This window comes from Delphinus delphis, chromosome 5 (genome assembly GCF_949987515.2).
Source record: "Delphinus delphis chromosome 5, mDelDel1.2, whole genome shotgun sequence".
Lineage (NCBI taxonomy): Eukaryota > Metazoa > Chordata > Mammalia > Artiodactyla > Delphinidae > Delphinus > Delphinus delphis.
Window position 1 is genome coordinate 34,613,530 of NC_082687.1, and position 27,512 is coordinate 34,641,041.

Consider the following 27,512-nt stretch of genomic DNA (forward strand, 5'->3'; position numbering starts at 1 on the left):
TAGCTTTAAAAACAAAGGATATCAAAGGAGAGTCATTTAGTTGTGGTTAACACTGGCAAAGGGTAAACTAAGTCACAGCTTTCCGTGTTCTCAACATAAAACAAACAAAAAAAAATCAAAAAATTTAGTGTCTTAGTTCTACCCACTCCTTCTTTAGCTTGGAGCCTTGTGCCATGAATTGTTTCCAAGATCATTTGCACCAGGGTGACAACATGTAGTCCTCTTTCATTCCTATGCTAGAGAAGTTTTGAGTAGGGTAAAGGAAATGAAAGAATATTTTTCCAACTAATCCTAAACATTTATAGCCAATTTTTAAAATAAATAAAAAATTGTGAGTAGTTTGATTAAATGCAAATCATGGCATTTAAGTGGAGGGAAATCCTTCACTATATTAATCATGGTGTATAGGCAGAGGCTAAACACATTTCCAAGATTTGTGTGTAATCGTTTTTTAAAAATCACTCAGTATAATTACTGTAGTTGATTTTTTTCATTAACTTTGAAGTTATGCTTAGCATTAATAAATCTGAACATTTTAAATATTTCAAGACAGAATAAGGCATCATTAGACTATCTTAAAAAAGAAACAATTTATATATTTTAAACTAATCTCCTCTAGCAGACCAGTTTATTAATAAGTAATTCTGTAGAAAGGCTTTTAGTGTGCTAGAAGTAAAGGTCAGAATAGGAAATACAAGCTTTAAGAAATAGACAACAAATTCACTACAGGGAAAAAATCCCAACTATATTAGCAGACAGTCAATTCAGTGAGAGGTATCAGCCACCATATTATGTTGCTTAGCTATCATTCCATGACTGGCTTGTCCTTTAAAGTAAATACTGGCCTCTGCTCCTGACACATACATATGATGACACATCACTCAGACCTTCCCCAACCCCATAGCGCAGAGAACAAAAAGGACGCACGACAGTCACATCAAAGGTCAGGCTGAATTCAAAATTTATACTGTGAACTGATTTTTCTAGTGAGAATTTGTGAGCTCATGGTGGCACACAAATAGCAAATGTTATTTTTGCCTTTGTAATCAAATCAATATTCCCCCTATGGAGATGGGTTTAGGAAAGACATTTTTATCCAAGGATCTGATAGTAATTTTTATGAATGTAACTATTTTTTTCCGATTTTGTAGACTGATAACATGACATAGCACATATATGCTATGTCTTATATTGCCAATTCATGCATTGGCAATATAAGAATATTCCATATACATACAGGCAGTCCCAAAGTTCTAAAGAATATATCAGGATCAATATATCTGCAATTTATGTGTTCTCTACCTATCCTTAACACTTCCATTACACTTTTAATACTTACTATGGAGGCTAAGCAGAGGAGAAAAAAAGCATAGAATAAAGAAAATTTATCTCTAAGAGAACATCAAACATCAAAATATATAAGAAATCAGAAATTAATAGAGAATTAGCCTTGTAAAATTAATTTTAGAGAAATTCATAATTTGGAAGTCCCATTACCTTAATTGTATCAACAGTGAAAATTACACGTGGTAAGTTGTGAATGACCTGTGCAGAATGGGTGAATGGTGAACCATATTTCCTACTACCATGCTGTCAGCTACCTGCATTTCCTAATTCAGACAGTCAAGCAGTAGATGATTTAAATTTACTATTTTAACACACCTTTCCAGGGGCTCTTAAGATGCTTTGGAAAAATACTTCTTCATGAGTTGATGCAGAAATACACTTCATCATTGTTAAAAGGAAAGAGCCAATTTAAAAATTTCTGGTGCTAGAATTACTCTGAAATAGACACATATTTCCTATAAAAATATTTATCTAATGTTTGCTTGGTATACTTAAAACCTGATATAGTGAACTTTAGTTGTACTCTAGGTCAACCAGATTTTTGAGGGTTGTTTGGAAATCTAAGAATTGTAAGTAAAGTAATTTAGAAAAAATTAGTTCACATTTGCAATTGACTGGTAAACAGGTTGCTCAGTGACAAACCTATCAGGGCAGGGACTGCCTGAGTCATCCTTTTATTTGGATCTGTTTAGACTACCATACATGAGAGATATAAAAATGTTAAAAGAAAGAACACAAGTTAGTATTGCTGAATTTTTAAACCTACAGTCATTTTATAATGAAAACAATTCCAAAACATAAAATATTTCTAACATTTAAACTTCATTCTAGTGGAAATCTCATGTTGCTAGGTGATATTTGTAAGGAGAGTTATTTTCTTTAGATCTGATAGAACATAATCTGACTTGCAGTAATAGTAAGTAAAGAGAAATAAAGTTGAAAGTGAAACCATTCATATTTGAATAGTAGTTTTTTGTAGCCAGTTTTTCCTATTTCTATTGTGCTGGAAAAATAATTTTTAGAGGAAGAAGAATAAAATGAGGAAGAAGAGGAGGAGGAGCATGAAGATTTTATATAGTCATATTGTCTAAGTATCTATTACTTTTCAGTGTTCCAGTTGATAAATGTTTCCTGTCTTCTTCCCTGCATCAAACATTTCTTAATACAAGTGATGTCACATTAAAATTGAGTTATCAAATACACTGCTAGAATATATGTATAGGTTAATCTAAAGCTTAGCTAAAATTCAAAATTGGACAAATCAAAATAGAAATTAAAAGCAGCAGATAAAAGTCATCATCCCCAGCAAAGTAGCATTTAAAATTGTGCTGGCATATGCCAAATAGTCAATATGAAAAGACAAAATTTTAGTAAACATCGGAATACTTGGAATTATCCAGACTTTTTAATATCACACAAACAAAGAAAGCTATTTATTTAACTTAATATCATAAAAGATGAGTTCCACAAATATATTCTGAACTTATTATAAAAGGTCATCAAACTTGAGGAAAAAAAACTATTAGCAAATATAATTCTGTTTTCACTTTCTTTCCTTTTCTCCTCTTAGGACACAAACTACTAATATTTTGAACAATGAAAATCCAAAGAAAGAGAGAAGGAAGGAGGTTGCAGAGTTCTAAAAATTTCTCAGAAAGTCTGCATAACAAATTCAATAATTGAGAATTCTATCAATGATTCATTTGAAATTTTCTAACATTTTCATACTATAGGCATGGAATTTAAAAAATAGTTTTTATTAGTAAGAGAAACAAACATTTTATTGAGTAGAAATCAAAACATTTAATCTTTGCAGGTGGAAATTAGCCTCCTTCTTTGGAATGGACATATCTGATTTCCATTCCTTCATGCTAGATGAAGGAAACATCCATTATTATGGAAAAAGGAAGTGGCATTTTCCCATCAGAGGCCTGCAGAGTATCCTTGAGACTGTAAGAGGCCATTAGTCTATGAATAATACATACTGGATGGGACTGAAGTGGCAACCTGTATCAAGTTCTTGCAAGATTCAAAAATAAAAATTTTCTCTTTGCAGAAAGCTTCCTTGTCTGTAGGAAAAAGAAGTAAAGGGTCCACGCACCAGAACAGAAACACATGAGCAGATATACTTACAATAAATGCTCAAATATAAAATAAACAGATCACACACATTCATGCATACACACATACACCCCATGCATGTGTGCATGCATACAAGACACACACAGGTGTCAACACAAAACTGTTGAAAAAATAATCACCTTCAAAAGACCTCTGATAAGCTCTACTGAGAGCAACGACAGACAATTTGATCTTTCTAAAACATGCAAATATTTAAATATCATTTATCATGAAACTTGGAACAGGATTCAGAATCATAGGAGAGCTCTATTTGAAATTAATCACACTAATATTTAATGTTTTGTTAGAATAATATCAGGTTGAATTTATTCTAAAAATACCTATGACCATTCCATGAAAGAAATGGTGTACAGGAGGAACAATGTAAAGAAATATCTATAAACACTGAAAGGTAGATAAGACGAGGAGCAGGTCAGTTGAAATCACTTGAATACAGAGGTAGAAATATCACACAAATCATTTTATCTGACTCCTATATTTGCTACAGACAGAAATAAACTGGGAATCAAGAAATCTGGGTTTTACTGCATTTCTGCTACTGTGCAGGTCACTGGGTCCATCAGGAAAGGATCACGTTCCCATTAAGTTACCCGTGAGGAGGACTGCCATTTAATGAGGTTATCCTTCAAGTCATCATTGAGTCTTTTCACCACTACCAGGTTGCCTAAAGAAGGTGGAATGTCTATGTGCAGCTCTCACTGCCTGAAGTTATTTGTTACATTGTTCCCAAATAATGAACAGTGTGATTAAATTAAAAGTCCAGTTTCCCAAATTTTGCTGCTTTTACATGCATAAAATCCTACTAATATTTCCTTTAAGTTTAACCTATTTAAAGAAAAATAATTTTGTTCTGAGTAGAATACAGTTAATTTTGCTTAATCACTTAAAATAAGTAAACTATATCATGTATACTTATGCAGATTTGTATACTTGTGTTCAAATATAACATCACATAAAATTAAGTTTGGTTTTACTATCATAAAAGTAAAGTAATTATTGTTAATCTATAAACAAACCTCATTCATTCCAAGAAAATAGCAGTATTATATTGTTGAACCAGATCTCTTCTAGAAAATGCCTATGCCATTATATTCTGAATTACATAAAAAATTTAATAGACATGTAATTTTACATCATGTTCAAATAGCCTTACTTTTATAGTTGTAATTTCCTTATTTACTTTCATATTATTTCATTATATTGCTTTATAACATACCCTTAATATCAGAACTATATGACACTAATTTTTATAGAGGAGCTTGTGGATATTCTGCTGTATAAACCAATCACTTCTAGATTTTCAAGCTACAGCATTTTTCATGACTAATTTAAGACATTAAATAAGAATTTATGTGATGGTTTCTTGCTTTGATGTGCATGGAAGTGACAGAAATCTGTATTAATTATTTTACTAATAAGTTCTTAGTGTCATTCTTCCAATTCCATTTCTTAGGTCTACAAAGTGCTTATTTAAAATCAGAGGCTATGTGCAAAAATAAGTAAAATCTCAGTATGATTATTTCATTAAATAATTGTAGTTTTTAAAATAATGCTAAAGTTTATTTCATTATATTCATTAAAAATCTAAATACATTTCCTTGTGTTTTTTCTTCCTTGATGTATCACTTAGTTGCAAGACAGCTAGAAGTTATTTTTAAATAGCTTTCCTTTACAAAATATATGAAATCACTTATAATAAATATTGTTTCTTTTTAAATTGAATTTCTTGATAATATTTCTGAGAAAAAGTATGCTGAAAAAATAGCTAAACATGCTATATTTCTCATTATGTTTTCATAAATTCATAATCACTTCTAAACTTTTTAGAAAACTGGTTATAAACAGAACCACTTAAGATTAAGTCTCCAGACAGGGTGAGAGGGAGACACAAGAGGGAGGAGATATTGGGATATATGTATATGTATAGCTGATTCACTTTGTTATACAGCAGAAACTAACACACCATTGTAAAGCAATTATACTCCAATAAAGATGTTAAAAAAAAAGCTTGTCTCCATCAAATGTTTCTGGATTAACATACACAATACAGCAAACATTTATTCAATTGTCTATAAGATATTATAAATTAACTATAAAAATAAAAATTAGAAGCTTTAACTCATTCAAAACATTTGCATTAATATTATTAATTTGTATTAATATTTATTAACTAATTAACAAATAGATGGATTTAAAAATTTCACTCTCAAAGATCAAAGTCTATTAGGTAGTGTTTTCAAATCTAGAAAATATTTGGGGTAAAAGATAGGTAGAAATATGATGTGTGTTTTCCTTTTAAAGTTATTTTTATATTTAAATCAGATGAAAACTGAGAAAAATTGTGGAGAAACTACACTGCACTATCTTTTCACCTTAACACAAACATTCTTGGGATTTTTAAATAGCATCGTTCAGATCTGTTCCCACCCACGTGCTTAGCTGTATGCAGAGTGCACATATAGCTTTATATCTAGATTTCCATTAATATTTTATCATATACAACTTTTTACACCATGAAATCATTAAACCGTCCTTATGGTATGGAAGAGCTCACACAGTGCATTTGAAGGTTGTTTAAAATTTCTGTCACCATCACAGTATATTGAAAATCTTTCTTCCAGATTTTGAAATATTTCTTTATGAAAGAGTCCCAAGAATTGAATTTCTGAGCAAACAGATTAGTCATTGTAATAATTTTTGATTCCTATGCTAAATTTATTTCTAAAGAATTTGTCACAATTAATGCAGTAATGTGTTTTATCAAATCCCCAAGAGTGAATTTTAACATAAAATAATCCTTCAATTTTGTTTGTGAAATACAATATCCCCATGATTTACATGCTTACTTTCTAATAGATACGATGAGTTATTTGACTTTTAACACACAATTACACTTATAGCATTATTAGAACTCTAAAATGATATTTTCAATGTGAATAGAATCTATATATTACAATGGGTGATCTTTTGTAAATTATGTTTTGGTAAGATGATCATAATCAGGACATTAAGTAACACTGCCATCTCTTTATTGTACAAAAGAAATATGTTTTTATCTTCCCTTTTCCTGAGCAAACATCTTCCCCACTAGCAGAAACTCCCAAGAATTTAAATGTAAAATAGATCTAATTAATTATCCAGGACTATAGTATTTTAAATATGAATCTGACAAACTGCCAAGACTTTTCAATGAATCAAAAAGAAAACACTGAATGTTTATACTTAATTATCTTGGACTTTACAAAATAATAATCCAATAAAGAAGTTAAAAGTATATCTATTTTTTTCCAGGTCACAGATATGTTGAACATAACACATAACTAATGCTATTTGCAAAGGATGTGATCATCTCTTATGGTTAAGAGAACAGAACCCAAGATGAACTGGGGTTAAATACTTTGTGACACTGAACACTTAGAATATTACAGTTTTACTTTGATTATTAAAGACATAATGTATGCCTGCATAATAGGTTCTCAGAATGATAGCTACAACATGAGAGTTTGGGTAATTTTCCCTGAACTTCATTGTTCAGTTTACTTAACAATATTATTGTCCTAAAGACACAGACTAATAACCTGTCTTTAGAATTTAGGAAGTTTTGCCTGAACAGAAATATCAGATAACAAATTTTAAATACTCTGGGGAACTTTAAATTTACTTATACTTTGTCACCAGTATATGTAGCATGCATCTTTTAAAAAAAGTTTTATTAAATAAAATGAGTGATTAAAGTATAGGATCCTGAATATCAATAATATAATAAAACCTATTCACCTTATAATTTTAATTTTTAAAATAAATATTTAGGTGGTTCTAAGATAAGAAGTCTTATCTCTAAACACTGGATCACCTAAAATTTGTAAACTGCATAATATTTATAGAATAGTAAAGTCTAAGGAAGTCTTCCTTTCATTAAAATAGTATATTAAAATGCTACTTTGAATAACAAATCTTAAATGAATGCCTGAGAATAATTTTTATTATTTATTTATTTATTTATATTGAGGTATAGTTGATTTACAATGTTGTATTAGTTTCAAGTAAACAACATTGTGATTCAATATTTTTATAGATTATACTCCATTTAAAGTTATTATAAAATATTGGCTATATTCCCTGTACATTACATCCTTGCAGCTTATTTATTTTATACATAATAGTTTTTACCTCTTAATCTCCTCCCCTTATCTTGCCTCTCTCCCCCTTCCCTCTCCTTACTGATAACCACTAGTTTGTTTTCTATATCTGAGAAGAACTTTTAAAAGGCAATTAAATCTGAGGGAAGGAAGGGAATGAGAACAAGGGAGCCAAGATCCATTGTATTTTAAATGTACTTTCCTATATGACTTGGACCTCAATGGAACTTGTGAACCATTAATTTCAATTACACTGAAAGCCCCAAACAAACCCCAGGCACTGTAAATCTCATTAATCTTAAATACATGGGGACTGGAATAAATAGACTTTGAATTAACTCAATCTAAATTACCTGATATTAAAATATAATTGGAATTCAGTTGCTTTACATTGCTTGCCAGTCTTTCAGGCAGAATAGATTGCTATATCTAGCAAGGCTTATTACAATTTTATCTAATTTTGAAGTTTCAGAGTAATATTTTTAAAAGGAACAATTTTGAAATTGGGAAAATAAGGGCATTTCACTGATGTTTCTATCTAGTTTCTTAAAATTTAGGGACCTTTAATCAAACTTCAGCTCTTTAAGAGGGAATTTTCAATGTGAGTTGGTTCAACTAAACATTAAATTCCAAATGTAGACATGTCAACTGCTAAATGTATCCAATAATATATTATTTTTATTAAAATTATAATTTCCATATTTCTAGGTCTCTTACTGCAATCATTTCTATAATGATGAGGTAAAGTATGATTTTTAACGTCTGCTTAATAAAAAGAATGAATATCTAATAGTAAGAAGAGGAATAATAAACATGTTGCTAAGCAGTAAGAATAAAAAATATGTTGCTAAAATGAGACCACATATTCCAAAGACAAAGATAATTTTGAAAAAGTCTGCCACTTTTTGGAAGTCTGGTATCATTATCGCTATCTACTTATAAAGTCACTGTGTGAAAATATTACCATAATAATTTTGTGTTATTTTTACTAGCCTTTGAAATATTTGATTAGAATTTATGTAAGATCTAAGTGTTTGAGAGGTGCATTTCATCAGGGCCATTCTTATTAATATCCCAATTTTAAAAAAGTATTAAACTAGGATAAATGTTCATGCATTCTATGTATCTCCAAGTTCATTTACAGAAAACTGGGAAGAATGGATAGCATACAATTTAAGCCAATGCACCTTTAAAATCTGTAATATACACATGTAGCATGAGAATACTGATACCTGAGAAGAAATGTGCTTTGAAACCCTTCTTGGATACAGTATTGTCAGATTTGAATTCAATTCTCATATTGTTGAACTGAGATGTGATCACTTCAGGCACTTCAGCACCACAAAATTTGCCATGCAATTTAGACTCAGAAGAAAGACCACTCCAAATCTCCACATAATCGTATTTGCAAACCTAGAAATAAACATGGTTACTGTAATTACCAGATTTGAGAGCATCAGATGATTGACATTTACTTTTTTTTAATTTACTGTGTTTTTCCCTCTTTACTCCTGTGGTAGTCAAACTGGACTTAACAGGTCCAAAAATCAAGAAAAGTGTCCAAATATGAAGCAGAAGGCATGATAGACAGATGAGAGAATTTTGCTCCAAATAGCCCCAAGAGATGTATATACAAATGTATGCTTGTATATATGTATTTACAGCATACATATTTTCCAAAAAATACAGACTTAAGGAAAACTGCGATGAATAATTGTTTAACAAAGCATATGATTGAACTCTGGGCATGATGCGTACTTTGCAATATGTCAACTCAAATTACTGGCTCTTGTGATATTAATTAGGTGATAAATAAGCAAAATGTTGCTAGGAAAAATGAAATAAGTTTTCTATCTACTTTGTTACAACTGCAACTTTTATTTAGAGAGGGCTCTGACACAAGATGGGATAATGTTACCGAGGCTAAAGTTGTTTGATATTGATTTTCCTTTTAGATATCAGTAAAATGAATAAAACAATGAAGTTATAACTTAACCCAGTATTCTATAAGTCAAGATTTTGCTCATGATTTTATTTTAAATATGCAAGACTTTAAACTATGAAAATGCACAGAATTTTATTAATAGGATTCCACACAGTAACCTCATCATAAGTTTAAGAATTCCAGGATATGTTACAGAGTTTGTAAAGGCTCCTTCCATGAATAAAGACTGCTACCATGAGAAAAATGCTTTCAAGCACAATGCCCCATTTATTTTAAACCATCTACCCTTCTTCCTCGTAAACATAAACGTTTATCCTTCTTAGGAACATCTATCAATTAGTGAATCAAAATGCCATTCTGCCACAACCAACAGCTTTAGGTAAACTGAGAAAGTAGAAGCCATTCAATACTAAGCTCACATTACATTGAAGAACTGGCAGGGAGATTCCCATTTTCAAAATGTGTTGCTCATATGAAAGCTGTTCTAAGATTACTATAAAAATACATTCTTAATTTTAATATTTCCCCAAATTTAAGGTAATTATTAAAGAAAAATGATGTTTTATGTGGATAAATTATGTAAGAAATATAAATTGCAGTCTTTTCCATCACAAAGCTTACATGATGTAAAGAAGATCTCAAAATGAACTCTAAAATTGTACAATTCTCTGAAATATCAGTGCATTACACTTCATATTTTAATTTTCTTTAAGCAACACAAAAGTCTGCACTTCTTTTTAACTCAAAACCATAGAAATGCCTTGACTACTACAAATAGAATTTTTAAAAAATGATTAAAAGAAAGAAGGATAAGTGGGAGGGGAAAAAAGAAGAAGCAAAGATACATACACAAAGACAAAATTACGGTATAAAACCCACAAATATTACCAACAATTATTGTCCAGGAGCACAGATACATTATATTTCTGTTCTCTCAGTTCTCTGTGAGTGTTCAACAGATATACATCAAAGACAAAATAATTTTTGAGTGAATTTTATCACACTTTTGGATCTCATTCATTTTAAAATAAACACAGGGAAAAAAAGTTGTTGGGAGTAAGGATGTGGGAGTTAGAGAAAAGAAAAGAAAGTAGAAAAGCTGAAATAGAACAAACATTTATTACATTTTCTCTGGACTTAATGTTGACCGATCACACAAGACACAGTTCTAAAAGTTGTCATCTCTAGGCCTGACATTCCATTTGAATTTGGTGTGTATGTACCAGCACATAGGAATTCTCAAATAAATGATTTCATTTGTTTAAAAGTGATCACCAGACAGAAAACTGGACATTTACTATGGTAAGCTATAAAGTCAAAGGGAAGATAGTATCAACTAAATACATGTTTTATTGAGGTTAAAAATATTTCTTTCTTCTTCTCTTTCTCACTTTATCTGTGAACCATAAGCATACTCATAATGAAAAACTACTTATATAATGAAAATATACCCATTTACACAAGTGAAATATACCAGGTTTTCCCAAAAAGGTATTTTCGTTATGACTCAACAAGTGAATTTTGGTTTATTTTTTCTAGAAAAATCTACGTGACATTACCCTAATATTTTCGTAGTACTTTAATAAATCAGGAAAATGCTGGGGGGTAATTTTCAATCTCCCAGAGACAGTCTAAAATATCATCCAATGCCAGCAGGAATTATAAGCAGTTGCAGAAATGAGAAATAGAGCAAAGAAAGACTACAGCATTTATACTATTGTACTACTGCAATTTTCCTTCCTCCCTTCCTTTTTTCCTTCCTTCATTCCTCCCTCCCTTCCTTCTTCCTTCCTTTCTTTCTTTCTTCTTCTCTCTTGCTCTCTTTTTTTTTTAGTTTACCAGATTGTCTTTAGGGATTCCTAAAACACTTTATAAAAAAATATATTTATTATTCACTTACTTCATTGCCCTCCAATTCAAAAAACTCAAACTTCATAGAAATTCTGTACTGTGTTGGTGCCACCACTTGCCACACGCAGTGTTTGTTGGGAGGGTACTCCTTGGGCCACCCTGGAGTGGTTATGGTGCCATTCAGTTTTGTAAGAAGTCCTCCGCAAGCCGCTAAAAAGAAAGAAAAGGGAAAGGTTTCCCCTAATAAATCTACCCTCTTCTTAGCACCTTTCCATTGATAATCAAACATCTCAGTATTAAATTTCAACCATCTTCTGGATTTTTTGAAATCTAGAAAGCTGCAGTCTCTATTCCTTAATCTTTAGTACCACTATTTTAATCATCTAATCCAATTTATAAAGTGTTATTTTGTAGATATGGAGCGAAGAAAATGATGGCTTTACACTTTAGATCGCTTCAAAGTTGGGCGAGCAATATAAAGAAACCTGGGGGTCAGATTTCTTATATTTTAAGTGTGTATAATAATACCTACACCACACGATTGTTGTGAGAATTAATAAAAAGGTATAGGTAAAGTACAATACAGCATGATGTATTAAGACCAAAATCAATTGTTTATTTCCCCAAACTCTTTTTTTTTTTCCAAGACAAGGAAGGAGTTACTTGAGCTAGAAGGCAAGGTAAACTATAGTAAATAGAGCATATTTGTTATTGCAAAAACTCCATTTAGCAACTGGTTTTCTTTCTCTTTTGGATGATCTATTTAAAAGAGGTACTATTTATGTTACCTCTCTTTCTTATTGATAGTGAAATTAGGAAAGTTAGGGTTTCAAAAGCAAGTTAAGTGAAATGAACATATTGTACACAGTTCCTAATTAATTCCTAGGGAGTCAAGAGTTAGCTAAAGTAACTGGTCTCTTGAATTGCCTTTGAATATATAGGCATATGTATGTATATGTGGATATGTATGTTAACTAATATAAATATTACTATATTTATAAACATATTTTTTAAACTACCTGTAATCTCAGGTTTACCATATTTGGTAAGTTTCTAAAGTGTATTTATTTTTAGTAGTCATGTGGAAATAACAGCCACATAACTTCATTATTATCTGGAATACAATGTCCTGTGTTTTAAAGATACTGTATTTTCTTCATAACTGTGTCTATTTTATTCTAGTATAAGAGGGAGGCATAAAAAGAGAAGGAGAATGAGACTACATGATAGAAGGAAATGGGTAGGGGTTTCAGGCAGGGAACCCCACGTGCAAATCTGGTCCCACCTTCGCAGGTCCTTTTGTCAGGTCCCAGCTCATAGCCAGGCTCGCAGGAGCACTGGTAACTGCCCAGTGTGTTCAGACAACGCTGCTCACAGCCTCCACGGTCAGGCTTGGCACACTCGTCTTCCTCTATAAAAATGGCGACAATTAGACAATTGATTTCTTCAACGAAGGAACAGGAACAATTTGCAAGGCCTTGACTGATGACATAGAAGAACCCATGTCACTGCAATCTAAGAATTGTGTAAGAACCAGAAGGACTGGTCCAACTGAAGATCACCTCATCTCAGACACAGTATGTTTTTTTCTGACTTTAAAGTTAAAGAGGATTATTAAAACCTAGAGATTTTTCAGAATGGAATAGAAAAACTTACTGAAAAAACATGGATTCACCTGTTCATTTCATTGTATAGTTTGCTAGGTAGCCTGAAGAAATGCTTTTAAAGTAATATCATTATTAAGAAATAAAATATGGTGACTAAAAATTAAAAAGAAGGAAAACTATGAAACTTAATAGACCTCTTTAAATTGAAAACATTCACTGTTTTTTATATAGATATGTTGATCCAGAAAATACAATAATTCCAGATTTTTGTAAACAGAAACTATTTTAATTGTATATGGTAACATGAAAATATATATGAAATAGACATATGAAAAATATATACTGTTTAAAAAACACATATTACAAGGTACTCCATAATCTCACTCTTTAGGAATAACCTACTGTGAGTTAGGAAAACAGCAAACAATATTCTCTGGAGAAATTATGTATCATCCAAAGACTAGGCATTTTGTTAAGCAAATACACAAACATCACGAGAGAGACTCTTAAAATATGTTTCTTCTACTGTAAAATATAACATAGAGAAGATTTAAACCATGTAAATGAACAATTTAATGTATACTTGGAATACATATAGTAGAAGTGCCAAGGTTCTCTGCCTTTCAGTTCAAATGGTGAGCATCTAAGTAATGCTCAGGAAAAATCAATTATATTATTGCTCTTTGAATAATGAAAATATCTAGATATTATTCACACTAAATTTTGACATACACTACTGAATCCATCACTTATTCTTTAAAAATTATTATAGAGAAAATTTATTTTCTCTTCACATAAAAGAATTTTATTCTATAATAACACACTTAACCTAAGTGCCTATGAATTTTCAAAATACAAATCTGATGTTATTATTTGCACTAAAATAGCTTTCTTTTTACCTGAGGAATACACACCAAACATGGGACATGAAAATAAACTAAAATTTGCTTATACAATTCAAAATTAAAGCTGATCAGCAATAATGTCAAAAAGACATTTTAGGGATCAGAATGTTCTACTAAGGAGGCCATACATTATTTCTAATGTGACAGAATTCTATTCTCTAAGGGATGGTTTAGATGCTGCCACCTGGAAATAAATTGATAAACTATATATCAGTAATCCCCTTCTGGTTATGAACCCTTTGTTGATTACATTGCAAATATTTTCCTCTTGTCTGTATATTTCTGGATTTTGACTATTTCCTAAAAAACAGGTGGTAGAATATCCTAATGGAGTTCCTACCCTGTGCTACAAATCTCCAAATTCCAGTTTTATAACCAGTAAACTATTCCATCAAAAACCATCAAAATATCTTTATGAATAGTGCATACGTCAATCTTCAATATTACTTTATTTCTCCCCTAACTCAAAGATAAATACCACATTTATCCTTGACAGAGAAAATCTTCCACTTTAAATGATTTCAAGTTACCTTTAAAAAAATTGGCAGCGAACCCTGCTTTGTTCACAGTTCCATCAGAAACAAACTTCATCCACAAGGTATTGGAGGTAGATCTGATATCTTCCGGTTTATCATAACCACAAAAACGCCCTATTAAAGGACTATTTTCACTGGTTCCATCTCGAACTTCTAGGTAGTCATAGGCACAGTTGTCATGTCTCTCAATCTGTAATAGTAAAAATATGTGATCTATCTCATTAATAGACAAAACAATTTCTATAAAAAAGTATCATGTATTCTCAGTGCCATAGTACTAACATGGCCATATTACTTATACCAAAAGAGAGCATTTCTGTTGAGTGTGTATGGTAATATCTACACTGTCCATGAATAAAGGATGTATTATTCTGGTAGAGAGACAGAGGAAAAAAAATCTATGAAAAAGTGCATCTACATGCACTAGGATCAATAGAAGTTAACTGCCTTTTAAAATAAAATAAAAATACAAGTAGTAATTCTTTGGAAAATAGAATTTAAGAGAATCCAGACTAATAATTATCATTAGAAATCTGGGCTAGATATGCTATAAACAATGCATAATTTGTTCTGAAACATAGTTATAAAAATTGCTCATAGTTGATCAAAAAATCATTATTTTTTCAATAGAGTGGCTGAATTCATATTATTGACAAATGTTGCACTATTTTAGGTTATACATATCTTTTTGAAGCAAAATCTGATAACATGGGGATTACATTTCTTCCTAGTCTATGAAATCCTTTATCCATAGTTAGCATAGCTTTGTGTGGGAAGACTACTCCATTGTAGAACTAGCACTGGCTGCCCCTCTCAGGGTAACAGGCATGTTTAGATGAGACTTTTACCTTAACACATTATTCTTGACCTGTGCACCCTGGATGTACTCAATCTCTTTCCTAAACAACTAAATGCAAATACTAGCTCAGACTATTGGCTTTATGAAGAAGTGAATGTTTGTAGACCTTTGTTTTAGCTCTAAACTTCTACAAAAAACAAAACAAAATTTACAAATTGTTTTATAAATTGTAAGACAATTTCTAAATAAATTCTTGCTTTTGTTTCTTTCATAGAAAATGGGCCCTAACTCTGAAGTCTTAATAGAGTCAACTACTTATTAGGTATTTGAAGCCGGAAAGCACTGACATCTATAATTATAAACCATGAAAAGTATCACATGTTGTCAACCAACATTCAACATACAATTCACTAATTTATGGAATTCTCCTATTACAGAATGAATGTCAGGGAACACATTCATTCTATGAACTACAACCTGTATGCATGAAACTTCTGGTATAGTTGGTTGAAGAAGTCATTTCCTGATTTGTCAATACATTAACAATGATAGTCTTCAAATTAGGCAGCATAAGGACAAACAGAAAAAAATAGATTTTGAAGCAGATTTGGTTAGAACTAAGTACTGCATTTGCTGCTGCCCTTTTCCCAATCACAAATCAGGATTCATTTATTTCTTCAATAAATATTCAGTGCTGGTTCTGTTCTGTGCACTCTTCTCACTGCTTAGTATGCATCATTCATCAAAATAACAGAGCCTCGCCCTGCTGGAGCTTATACTGGTGGGTAGAGAGCAAAGGAACAATAAACAAGGTAAATAATAATCATAAAATATTAGAAAATAATACATTCTATGGAAGAATACAAAGTGAAACAAGATAGGAAGTATGAGCAGTGGGGGTGGTGGGATTGAAGGTTGCAATTTTACTATCAGTAGGAGCTCATTGTGACTCATAAATCCAGATTTTTCCCTAAAAATGTATTCTCTTCGTGTGTGGAATTATGGGAAAGAATTGGAAAATATTTAACATTAAAAATATCTCATTATTTAAAGCATACTTTTGAGACAGTAGCTGTTAAATAGAGAGGTGAGGGAGAGCTAGCAGTCTCACTAGGAACAAAATTAGTCACTGGGGTGACAAGGCCAATCTGACCAGCTATAACACACTTTCTTCTCTCAGTCTTTAATACAGTCCCTTCAAAATCAGAGTTCTCTATAAATATGAGAACATTTCCAGATGGCCAAAGTCTATTCATTGGTTAAGGGGACATATAAAATAACATCTAAAACTCTCAGGGTGTACAACTTGATAAAAGGGTAAGCAAAACTGAACAAACAACAAAACTGTAGGAAAAATAACCGAAGGTCTCAGCAAGTCAACCTATCTATCTTCACCTGCTTGAGCAGCACAGAATGAAATGCTTGCAACTCATGAATTATTTTGGAAAGGGGGAAAAGGCTAAGTTAGAAGAAGAAAGGGAGTGAGAACACACAATGAAGAAAGTAGCTGCTTGCCATGGAAAGTTAATTAATAGAAAAAAAATCACGTTGCTTCATATCAACAGCCATACCAGAGTAAAAAATAAGAAGGTTAATTAAAATGGGTTTTTAATTACTATTTATGAAGAAATTACTGCTTTTGAAAATTACAGTACGAAGAAAACGAGAGACACTGTTGAAAAAAATTACATATGATCAGTAATTAAAAGGATATAGGGGCTTCCCTGGTGGCGCAGTGGTTGAGAGTCCGCCTGCCAATGCAGGGGACACAGGTTTGTGCCCCGGTCTGGGAAGATCCCACATGCCGCGGAGCAGCTGGGCCCGTGAGCCATGGCCGCTGAGCCTGCGCGTCCGGAGCCTGTGCTCCGCAACGGGAGAAGCCACAACAGTGAGAGGCCGCGTACCACAAAAAAAAAAAAAAAAAAAAAAAAAAAAAAAAAAAAAAAAAGGATATAGGATAGCGGGTATTTCCCTGTATATAAAACTCACTCTGTTCCTTTAACAGTTAAACAATACTCTTTAAATTTTAATTTATAGTATATTCACTGGTTACGTTGTAAAAATTAGAGCTTTAAATATTTTATATGATACACAAAGTGTAAATATCTCATGGGTAAAATGAATAAAAATGACCAATTTTAGGATTATTTCACCAGTACCTATTTATGAATTACATATTACTTATATATTAAGTATTATGCACCTGGTATTAGGGATAAAACAATAGAAATATACACTGTAGTCTCACATAGTAAATGCCATGGTTGTTGACCTACATATCATATCAATGACCTCCATAATCTTTGTTTACATGTTTTTCCAGTTTAATTATTTTAATCCTAATTGCAATACCAGCACAATAAATCTTCTCTATTGGTGTTAATTATAATTATACCTCTTCAACTACATCCACATAACAGTAATGATGGTGAGCACAAATGAGAGTTTGAGTTATTTTATGTTATTTGTGTAACATTTTCTCCAGCAGTATCGATTACTCTATCAATTAGTATAAATATAGTTGAAAAAATAAATATGGTTGAAGCTAAAAAGTGGATAAGTTCATTGATGTTATGCCAGTAACCTTAGGTACCATGAGAAAAAGAACACCAAAGTCAGTAATTCATAAAAAAAAGAAAAGGAAAAACAGTCTCTTCTTGATTTAAAGCATGGACATGTAATAAATATGTTTGGTAATGATAATGCTGATTTATTACAGACTTTAAGGTAATCAGAACACAAACCATATAGGAATGTGGCAAGTTTATCATAACGTAAACAGACCTAATATGTATATAAAGAAAACAGTGAAAGTGACATTAAGCTCTGAAGATTGCTTTAGAAAACTGATATATAAATGATATTGGAAGTAAATCCAAGTACACAAAGAAAGAAGAATAAGTACAAAGCTTAGCCAGAAGGGATTAATATTACATTTCATTACTAAGTGTGGGGGGTCCATGTCTTTACTGGCAGGTTAGAGAGGAAGCATCAAAAAGCTGAGTTACTTTATTTAGCAAGAACTAAAATCAATTAAAAGTAACCTAAAGTAATCAGCCTCTCATTCTAACACTGCCAACCAGTGCAGAGCTTTGTGGTCAGTGCATGTGGGGGAGCTCTAAGACTGAAGGAATGCCAGCCCTGGAGCAAGATACCATACCCAGGCTCAGGGACCATTCACACACTTTGCTTTCATTTTACAATCAAATTTCCAAATAAATATAACATTGCAAAAACATCTACTGCAATACCTACTTATTTGTAAAAACCTCTGAAAACTCCAAAGTTTCTAGGTAATAGTTTCAGTAAAACTCTCCCGTACTCCCTGAAAAATTGAAAATAAAATTACCATATGATTCAGCAATTCCACTTCCGGGTATTATATTTGGAAAATTGAAAGCAGGGTCTTGGAGACATACTTGTACATCCATGTTCATATCAGCATTATCCATAATAGCCAAGGGGTGGAAGCAATCCAAATGTCCATCAGTGGATGAATGGATAAGCAAAATGTGGTCTATACATAAAATGGGATATTAGCCATAAAAAGGAAGGAAATCCTTTCAAGTGCTATAACATGGATGAACCTTGAGGATATTACACTAAGTGAAATTTTTAAAAAGTGACACAAAAAATCAAATATTGTATGATTTCACTTACATGAGGTACCCAGAATAGTCAAATTCAAAGAGACATAAAGCAGAAGAGTGATTGCCAGGGGCTGGGGGGACGGGGAAATGGGAAGTTGTTGCTTACTGGGTAAAGAGTTTCAGTTTTGCAGGATGAAAAGTGTTCTGGAGGTTGATTACACAACAGTGTGAATGTACTTAACACTACTGTGTCATACACTTAAAGAATAGTTAAGATGGTAATAGTAATAAAATAGTAATAAAAAAAAGTCTTCTATGAGTGTTAGAATGTAATTTCAAACTATAATTCATACTATCAACTCCATAAATGATTTAACTTTTATAGATAATATAACTTAAAGTTCTATACATTTGGAACAATGCTAAGTCATTATTTTTTGCTTTGGGGTAAAATGTTAAAGAAAAGTATGACTAACAAAAACAATCAAGATTAGCATTTATTATTAAAAATAAATTAATTTTAATAATGAGAAAAATACAGTAAATTTAAGTAATAAATGCTATGACAAAAAGAATTTTAAATAAAAAGGAAAAAAGTTTAATAGATTATTTTAAAATGTATCACTGTCATATTTAATATTTTATTAATTAGTATTAGTTTTATTTTTACTATTTAATACTTAATGAATATTGATATGTATACAATTAGAGCTCAAAAATGGAGGAGAAAAATCAAAATGCTCAACCATGTGAAAATCAAAACCATAAGGCTGGGTTAGGTCTACTTTTATATGATTCAGTTTTCTCAATGCTGCCATTTGATTTTTTTTCCCTTCATGACACAATTATTTTTAAGTCATAAATTTAATAAATATTTACTGAAAACCTGTGATGACCAGATAATAAATATATACTTGATAGTATATAAACAGTGATGAATAAACAGACATGTCCCTGACTGACAGGCATTTATTGATTAAACAACTCAAATGTACAAATGACAATAGTTATGATGGGAAAGAATTTATTGCCATGAGAGAATTAGATGCCTCATTCTGCTACCAAGATCTGGGTGTAAGAGTGCCAGGCCATGGAATTGGTATCACTCACAGTCTACCAATTAAGAACTGTGTGACCTTGGGCAAGTTTATTTAATCTAATCTTTCAGAGCAGAATGATAGCCTAAACTATAATTCTGAAGAGCTACTTTATATAGTAGCTCTTATATAGTCATATTCTCTTATACAGTCATTAACCAATATATATTCTTAGCCAAATATCCAAAAATAGTGCAGGGCAAGCATTAAAATGTTAACTAATTAAGATCTTGTCTTGGCTTCCTAGTTCATTCACAAAGACTAGTCTACTTAACTCAAACTAATATAAAATATTTAAAGGAATTAAAGGATTACTCTTAATCAGGTAATTCACAAAGTACAGCTGACCCTTGAATAACGTAGGAGTTAGGGATGCCAACCAAGAACAGTTGAAAAACCGCCAACTGCTATCTCTGCCTCAAAAACAAAGGAACTGATAAATGACTCACCCAAGGGAAGGAGGCTGAAATAGTTTGCAGAGGTTCACCACTTAAACCCTAATTCTTCTGATTCCATATATTGTGATCTCTAATCAAACACAAACTTTCCCCCACACTTAAAGATCTGTAAAATGAAAATAACAGGTACTATGTTTATTTTAAAAAGTCTACATATAAGTGGACCCCTGCAGTTCAAACCTGTGTTGTTCAAGGGTCAACTGTACCAAGATAAAAAACTTTTGTATATAGTTTAGAATGTTGCTAGTAATTATGGGAAAGACTATTATATACTATGGTTTTCAAAAGGAAAGTATAACCAAATCACAGTGTATAGAAATATTTATAAGTACCTCAAATGTAATCTCACTTAAATAAATGTACGTAGGGATTTTAACTAAACATAACTAAGCTCTGGGTTTATTTCACTTATTTCCTGCTTTACTGACATTTGTTTGAAGTTGTACTATTAAAGTCTCCCCAACTTTTTCTCTTATGTATTTCTGCATACTGAAAGTTCTCAAGTGAAATAGTAGTATAGAGGCTTTTTTACAAATAACACCACTGCTGAAGAGAAGACGAGTTCTTCAAAATGATTTTAGACATTATCTACATTCACGTACAAACTCACTTCAGTATTGGTCTTAAGAGTCAACATACCAGTAACTACTAGAGAAGAAAAATCTTCCCAAAGGTGATGATTACAGAAGTATTAGAACTCTATTACCCTCATTAACAAAAGCACTTGTTCAGATTTCTTTCTGTACTTACATTAAAATCTAAGTAGCATTAGGAGAGGTGAATATTCATGACATAAATTCACAGAAAGGCATAAATAATGAACAGCCAGTAAGTTCTTTATAGTAGATTTCAACAGAACTAGCTTATCTTAAGGGCCCTTTTATCTGAAAAGGGAGAGAGTGACATAGGGAATAAAAGAGTTACAAAAATAGAAAGTGTTTGAAAAAGTCAAAGACTGATATCAGTGAATAAAAACAGTTTTGTCAGAGAAAGACACAAAACACTGAGAAATAGTGAAGATATTTTTAAAATTATACATTTTAAATATAAAATGCATAAGCTGTATATTGAAAATGTTATGTAAACAAAAACAAATTGATATAAACAGATAACTGAGTAACTGAAACAAACCACCTAATGACCACTAGACCAAATTAAAAATATATACAGTTGATTCTCAGTATTAGCAGTAGTTGAGTTCAACAAAGTCACTGAAAACACTGAGTTAGTGAATACTGATTCATGCCTCCTGGAGAAATACAAGGTTAGGTTCCTGAGAGCTTCTGGTCACAAAATTTTTGTCATCAAATCAATACTTAACCTTGCTTTATGTGTGTTTCTGTTTAAAGGTACCTTCACAGATATTCAAATTCATTAACAGTGAACTCATGGCCAACAGCATTATAATGCACGCCTGAAAGTCTAACACAAAGATTTTCTCCATGAGGCACATGGGGAGTAGTGTTTGATAAAACTTTAAGCAGAGGAGTGTTTGATATAACTTACATTGTGAAAGTATCATCCCAGCTGTTGTGTGGATATCAGGATATGTAGGGCAAGGGTAGAGATGTGAAGAGTTCATCAAAGTTCCAAAGCAAGAGGCAGTGATTACAACAGTGGTGGCCAGAAAGTAGGTATAAAGTGGTCATGTATGTGGTATATTTTGAAGACAAAGCAAATGGAATATGCTTATTAATTGGCCTTGGGGTTTAAGACAAAAAATGGAATTAGGGATATTACTTGAGTAAATAGTGACATACTGAAACACTAAATACTGAAATAGGGAAGACTGAAGGTGAGTGGGTTAGTGTGGGTAAAATAAGACAATCAAAGGCTTGATGTTAGTCAGTTAAAGATGAGAGGCCTACTAGACATTCAAATATGTCCAGCATACGAATAAAGGAGGAAAAACATAAGGAAATAAAGCAAAATGAAGAAAGGACAGGAAACTAGAGATAATAAATAAAATGTACTATCAGCCAAACTGTGACATGACTCTACCTCATTTCCAAAGCTTAGCAATAACTTATTCATTCACTTAATCAACAAGTATTTATTAAATGACTACTCTGTGTCAGGCATGGTTTTAAGTGCCTGAGGTGTAAATCTTTCTTATTTGTCCTTACATTATCCTATTTTTGAAGAATATCACTCTTACTATATTGATATATCAAAACAAACAAAAAAAACCCAGAAAACCAAAAAAAAACTGCAAACCAACTAAGTCAGCAATTTCTGCATCTCAGTTTTTAGATGAATGGAATGAATGTATTTGCTGACATCACTACTATAATAGAATTCTATAAAACATTGAATTATATATTGAAAGGCAGTTCATCACTTAATTTTTGCAATAGCACAAAATATTAACACATGTAATGTGTTCATTAGATAATTTTTCAATGAACCAGTTGTTTTGGTCTAAAAAGTGAGTCCTACCCAATTTTAGTTTACTCTTTACAATAAAGTGTTCTATTTGAATAATGTTTGCAATCCAATAAAATTTAAAAATAAATGTGAATCAGATAATCTCAGAACCAAGGTTTCCAAAAATGCAAAGGGGTCAGGGGCATAAACATCATGATCACAGCATAAAAGAGAGTTTTTTCATGATTAAAAAGAAATATGTCTTGAAAATTAGAAGGTACAAGCAAAGGGGTAGAGACAACACCAAAAAATATGTTACACAGTTTACAGGTGGGGGTATGAGTTTCTCTGGACTTTTGAGTAACACCTGGATTCCCCTGGGGCTCCTGCTATGGGGACTGGGACACCACACAGTCACCACACTCAGTGGCAAGCACATCCTGGCAATGAATGGGGTTCTCTACACTGGCCTTTTGATCACTTGGACAGTAAGTAGGCCTTCTAATTTCAGTAAAGAAATAATCTCCAGTAATGGCATCTGGATCTCTAACTCTTTCTTGGACCTACTGCCAGCACCTCATCATTCCTTCCTACTCCACCTTGGGCTCTCAATTTCTAGCCTGATTCTGTAATTTAAACATGCTCAGGAGTTCTTGACAATTCCCATATCTCTTAGCTTCTAATTCCTCACTCAGTTCTCCCCACTACACAAAAATGACTCATTAGCTAGTGCAGTAGTTTTAGATGCAGACTTTGCTCCAGGATTCTGACTGGCCTTTGGTTTATTCTGCCCTCATCTAATAATGCAATGTCGGTGCTGATCTCTTCCCCAATAAATATTTTTGATGAAGTCAAAAGCTCCTAAGAATATTTAAATCCCTGTTTTTTTATATAAATAATTTTCTGCATAATGATAAAAAGGTGAAAAATGGATTTACACTGTAACAACAACAAAAAAGATGATCTACCTTTAACCTCTTAGTTTAGAAGAGAAATAAAAGTTTTTTATTTAATGGACTCTTCAAGCATTCTTGTGAAACAAGCCTGGTCATTTGTCAAAAGAAACTATTGACAGTACTTCAAACATTCTAATTCAAAAAGCACAGATAATGTAAACTCACTTTAATCTTCTTGAAAATGTCTGCAGTAAGAGGAAAGAAGAAAAAAAAAAAAAACCTCTTTCGCTCTTGATGTTGCATTTTATAGGCAATCCTTTGCTTCTTTGTTGATGAAAAAGCTGATTCTCTAGTTCTTTGCTTTTTTAATGAGGATCCCTTAAATGCACTGTCATTTATGGAGGATGTGCCCCACAAAGGCTGCCTGAAGGACTTTACCTCAAAGGCCTGAAAGGTCAGCCCGACATAGCAGTCTTCTGACACTGCTATTTTCCATACACATTCTTTCATCGGCCTGTAGTCATCGGGGTAATTAGGAGACTGAATCTGTCCTTCATTTTTACGTATCTCACCTCCACAGATAGCTGAGGAAAGCAAAAATAAACAAATAAATAAACCTAGACATGCAATTTCATTTTCATTTGCTTCTAAGATAACATTTTAGTTTGGTGCCTGGAGCTGAGTACATAAAAACCAGGTTATAAAAATCAAGGTTGGCTGGTTGTAAATATTTAGTTGGTTAAAAAAAAAACCTAGCCACTTAACTATAAATATTAGATAACAGTCAGCAGAGGAATATATGATTTTTTATCACTGTTAATTCACATTTTTACAAAAACAAGCATTTTAAAAAAAAACTTTAAAAACCTTTTGAGATTTTGTAATTTATTCTATGTGAGTTTTCTCTGACTCTCTGAACTGCTTCTTTAGGTCTTTTACCTCAGTGGAGGAGCTGATCAGGAGAGAAGCGCCACAAAACTCTCTGGGCCTCTGGCTGTGAGCGGCCCTCGTGCTCAACATCTGTGGCTCCATCCAAACCATACTCTTCACAACCACACAGTTAATCTCTAAAACAAATGCTTCCATCCTCTTAAAAGTCTAAGAGAAGCAGAAATCTTCTGTCTTCTAAATAACCTAAACTTCTGTGCTGGCAGAGGCAGGAGCAAGAAGGGTCTTCTCTACCCACGATCTGGCAAGAAGGTTTTTAAAGCCAGGAAGCACAATGCCAGTTTACTGTTTTAGATACATATAGAACAAAGCCTCTAGTAAATTCTTCTTGAATGCTGACACTCTCATTTAGACAAAGCAAGCTCCAGAACTGTGCGCAATTACTTTCTGTGCAGTTTCCTTTATCAAGGCATTTCCGCGGTATAGCCATCAAACACATACAAACTCAGCACAAAGAGAAGTGGTAATTTCTTCATAACATTTTAATGTTGTCATGAAAAAACAACCGAAGTTTAAGAACTCTTTTGCCGTTTGTTGTTGCTGTTGTTTTCCACACATCTCTATAATGAGTTTTTTTTTCCCCACACATCCCTGATGAGTACATTTACATGTTACCACATTACTGGTACCAGAAAGCAGGTTGTTTCTGCAGTTTAAATTTACCAAGTATTTTTATTAAAATCATCATAATGAACATTATAATACAGGTTTAGAAAATTTTGTAATTGAAATACAGTTACAATATCATTCTAATGAAATTGAGAGAAAGGATATTTCTGTTTAGAGGTCTAAGAAGAAGCCATCTCTAAACTCAATGTGACTTGCCTTCATAGATAGCTGCAAAGCCCTTTCCCACCCAATTACTGCTGCTACGAAACTCAATCCACATTCTGCTGTCTGTAGAGGTTAGAACTTCAGGCAATTTGTCCCCACAGAATCTACCTAAAAGAAATAAAAGAATAAAGAGACTCCTAAATATGACTTTATATTCTAATTGCTTTTCATACTAGCTACAAATTGCATACATAAAACCTGATTTGGTTCCTGTATCTACCCCTAGGAACTAGAGCTATAATTATTCTTTAATATTTACTTAATAAAGGTGGATAAATAAATCTCTTCATATTTATTTATAGAATATTGGAACATATCACTCTCAGATTAACTGACTGATGTCAGTATCATTATCTGTAGAATTAAGTAACAGCTAGCTCAAAACATGTCCTATTTGTAAAATGACACATGATATATCAAGGTGGGGAATATTATTCTATGGAAAACAGAAAAAAGTACAAGTGATCCTGAAAAACTGCTTCAAATGTTCAATTTGCTCATTAGTAGGGAAGTGACAGCTCAAAGTATAGTTCTTTGTTTAGCCATGTTCAATGGTGACTTGTCAGGGAAACCCACAGACTGCCCAAGGATCTTATGTTACTACATACATCTCATCTATAAAGCTGTAGTATGTAGTGTAGTAGGCAGAATGGCAAACAGTATCAGAAGACTTAATAATGAGTTCTAATTTTTTCTGATTGTTTATCCACAGGCAAGTATAATACTGAGCAAATATATTATTGCCTGTCATTCCTTCTTCCCTCCTTCAACCTTCCACAAATATTCGTTGCTTACTGTATATCTGCTACTGTGCTCTAAGATTTTATGATGACAGAAAGTTAAATATGACAATGCACATGAAATAATTCCACAAAGAATAATATATTGTCATCCATTTTTGTGTGCCCTTGGTAATGATGTCATACATAGTTTTAGTATATGAAAAATGTCAGTCAACTTAAAACAAATTCATACTAACAGATAGCAGGTGAAAAAATGTCTCCCTAAATGGCAAAGTAAATTAGGGACATGTAAAAGAGAGCAATGTCCCTTAAACTGTAATGTGTGGGAAAGGGAGAGGGAGAGGGATAATTAGGAGTATGAGATTAACAGATACAAACTACTATGTATAAAATAGATAAACAAAAAAGATTTCCTGTAAAGCACAGGAAACCATATTCAAAACCTTGTAATAACTTGTAATGGAATATAATCTGAAAAAATAATATATATCTATATCTGAACCACTTTGCTGTACACCTGAAACTAACAACACTGTAAATCAACTATACTTCAATTCTTTAAAAAAGGAAACTGGAAGAAAGTAACCTGACTAAAAGAGAAAAAGCTATAATGTGCATATGAATTGCCAGGGAGTCTGTCAAAATGCAGTCTCTGGTTCAGAAGGTACGGAGTGGGACCTGCATTTCCACACTTCTAACCTTCTAAGTGATTCTGATGCTGCCGGTGTGACAGCTACACTCTGAGGAACAAGGTCTCAGAGGAAATAGTGGGGAAAGCTTTCCACATGAGCATTGTAATCAGACTAAGCCAGTCTGTTAGGCCATTATACCCTGCAGTGTGTAATGCTGATGGCGCTCTAAAAAGTGTTCTCAATATTTCAGTTTTAGAATTGGTTTTGAAATATGAGTTTAATGAAATGTTTTCTTTGGAACACACATACATATATTACAAATTGCTTCATCTAGGCTAAGAAACTAAATGTTCAATACAATGTTTTCCTCATCCTGACTTATCAAATTAGCTCAAATCTTAATTTTTCCTTATTTTTAAGCATTTCTACAGATCTCTGGGACTTACTAAGGCTGCTGTCACTTTTAATACAACAGTGTCCATTCAGCAGGTTTTAGATATTAAGAAGAAAAGATATGTAGGCAAATAAACACAGCTGAGTAAAGCTACTTCTAAAAATAGAAGTACAATCTCAAAAAAAAAATGTCAGTAGAGTAGATGCTCACATGCTCACAGCAGCTCTCACCTTTAAGTAAAACAGAGGGCAACAGAAAGTACCTAATGTAAGTTAGTGATGT

The 27,512-nt window shown here is 32.3% G+C and overlaps 1 protein-coding gene across 1 annotated transcript in view; it reads right to left on the reverse strand.

Annotated features, from left to right (window-relative positions):
* TLL1 (tolloid like 1) overlaps positions 1 to 27,512 on the reverse strand; it is a 258,470-nt gene that overhangs the window by 39,587 nt on the left and 191,371 nt on the right. Inside the window, exons 11-16 of the mRNA XM_060011657.1 lie at positions 25,453 to 25,569; positions 24,118 to 24,263; positions 14,467 to 14,662; positions 12,710 to 12,835; positions 11,474 to 11,634; positions 8,861 to 9,041 (exon numbers count right to left, since the gene is read on the reverse strand). Coding sequence (XP_059867640.1) covers positions 8,861 to 9,041; positions 11,474 to 11,634; positions 12,710 to 12,835; positions 14,467 to 14,662; positions 24,118 to 24,263; positions 25,453 to 25,569 — 927 coding nt within the window. The remainder of the gene's footprint in view (positions 1 to 8,860; positions 9,042 to 11,473; positions 11,635 to 12,709; positions 12,836 to 14,466; positions 14,663 to 24,117; positions 24,264 to 25,452; positions 25,570 to 27,512) is intronic.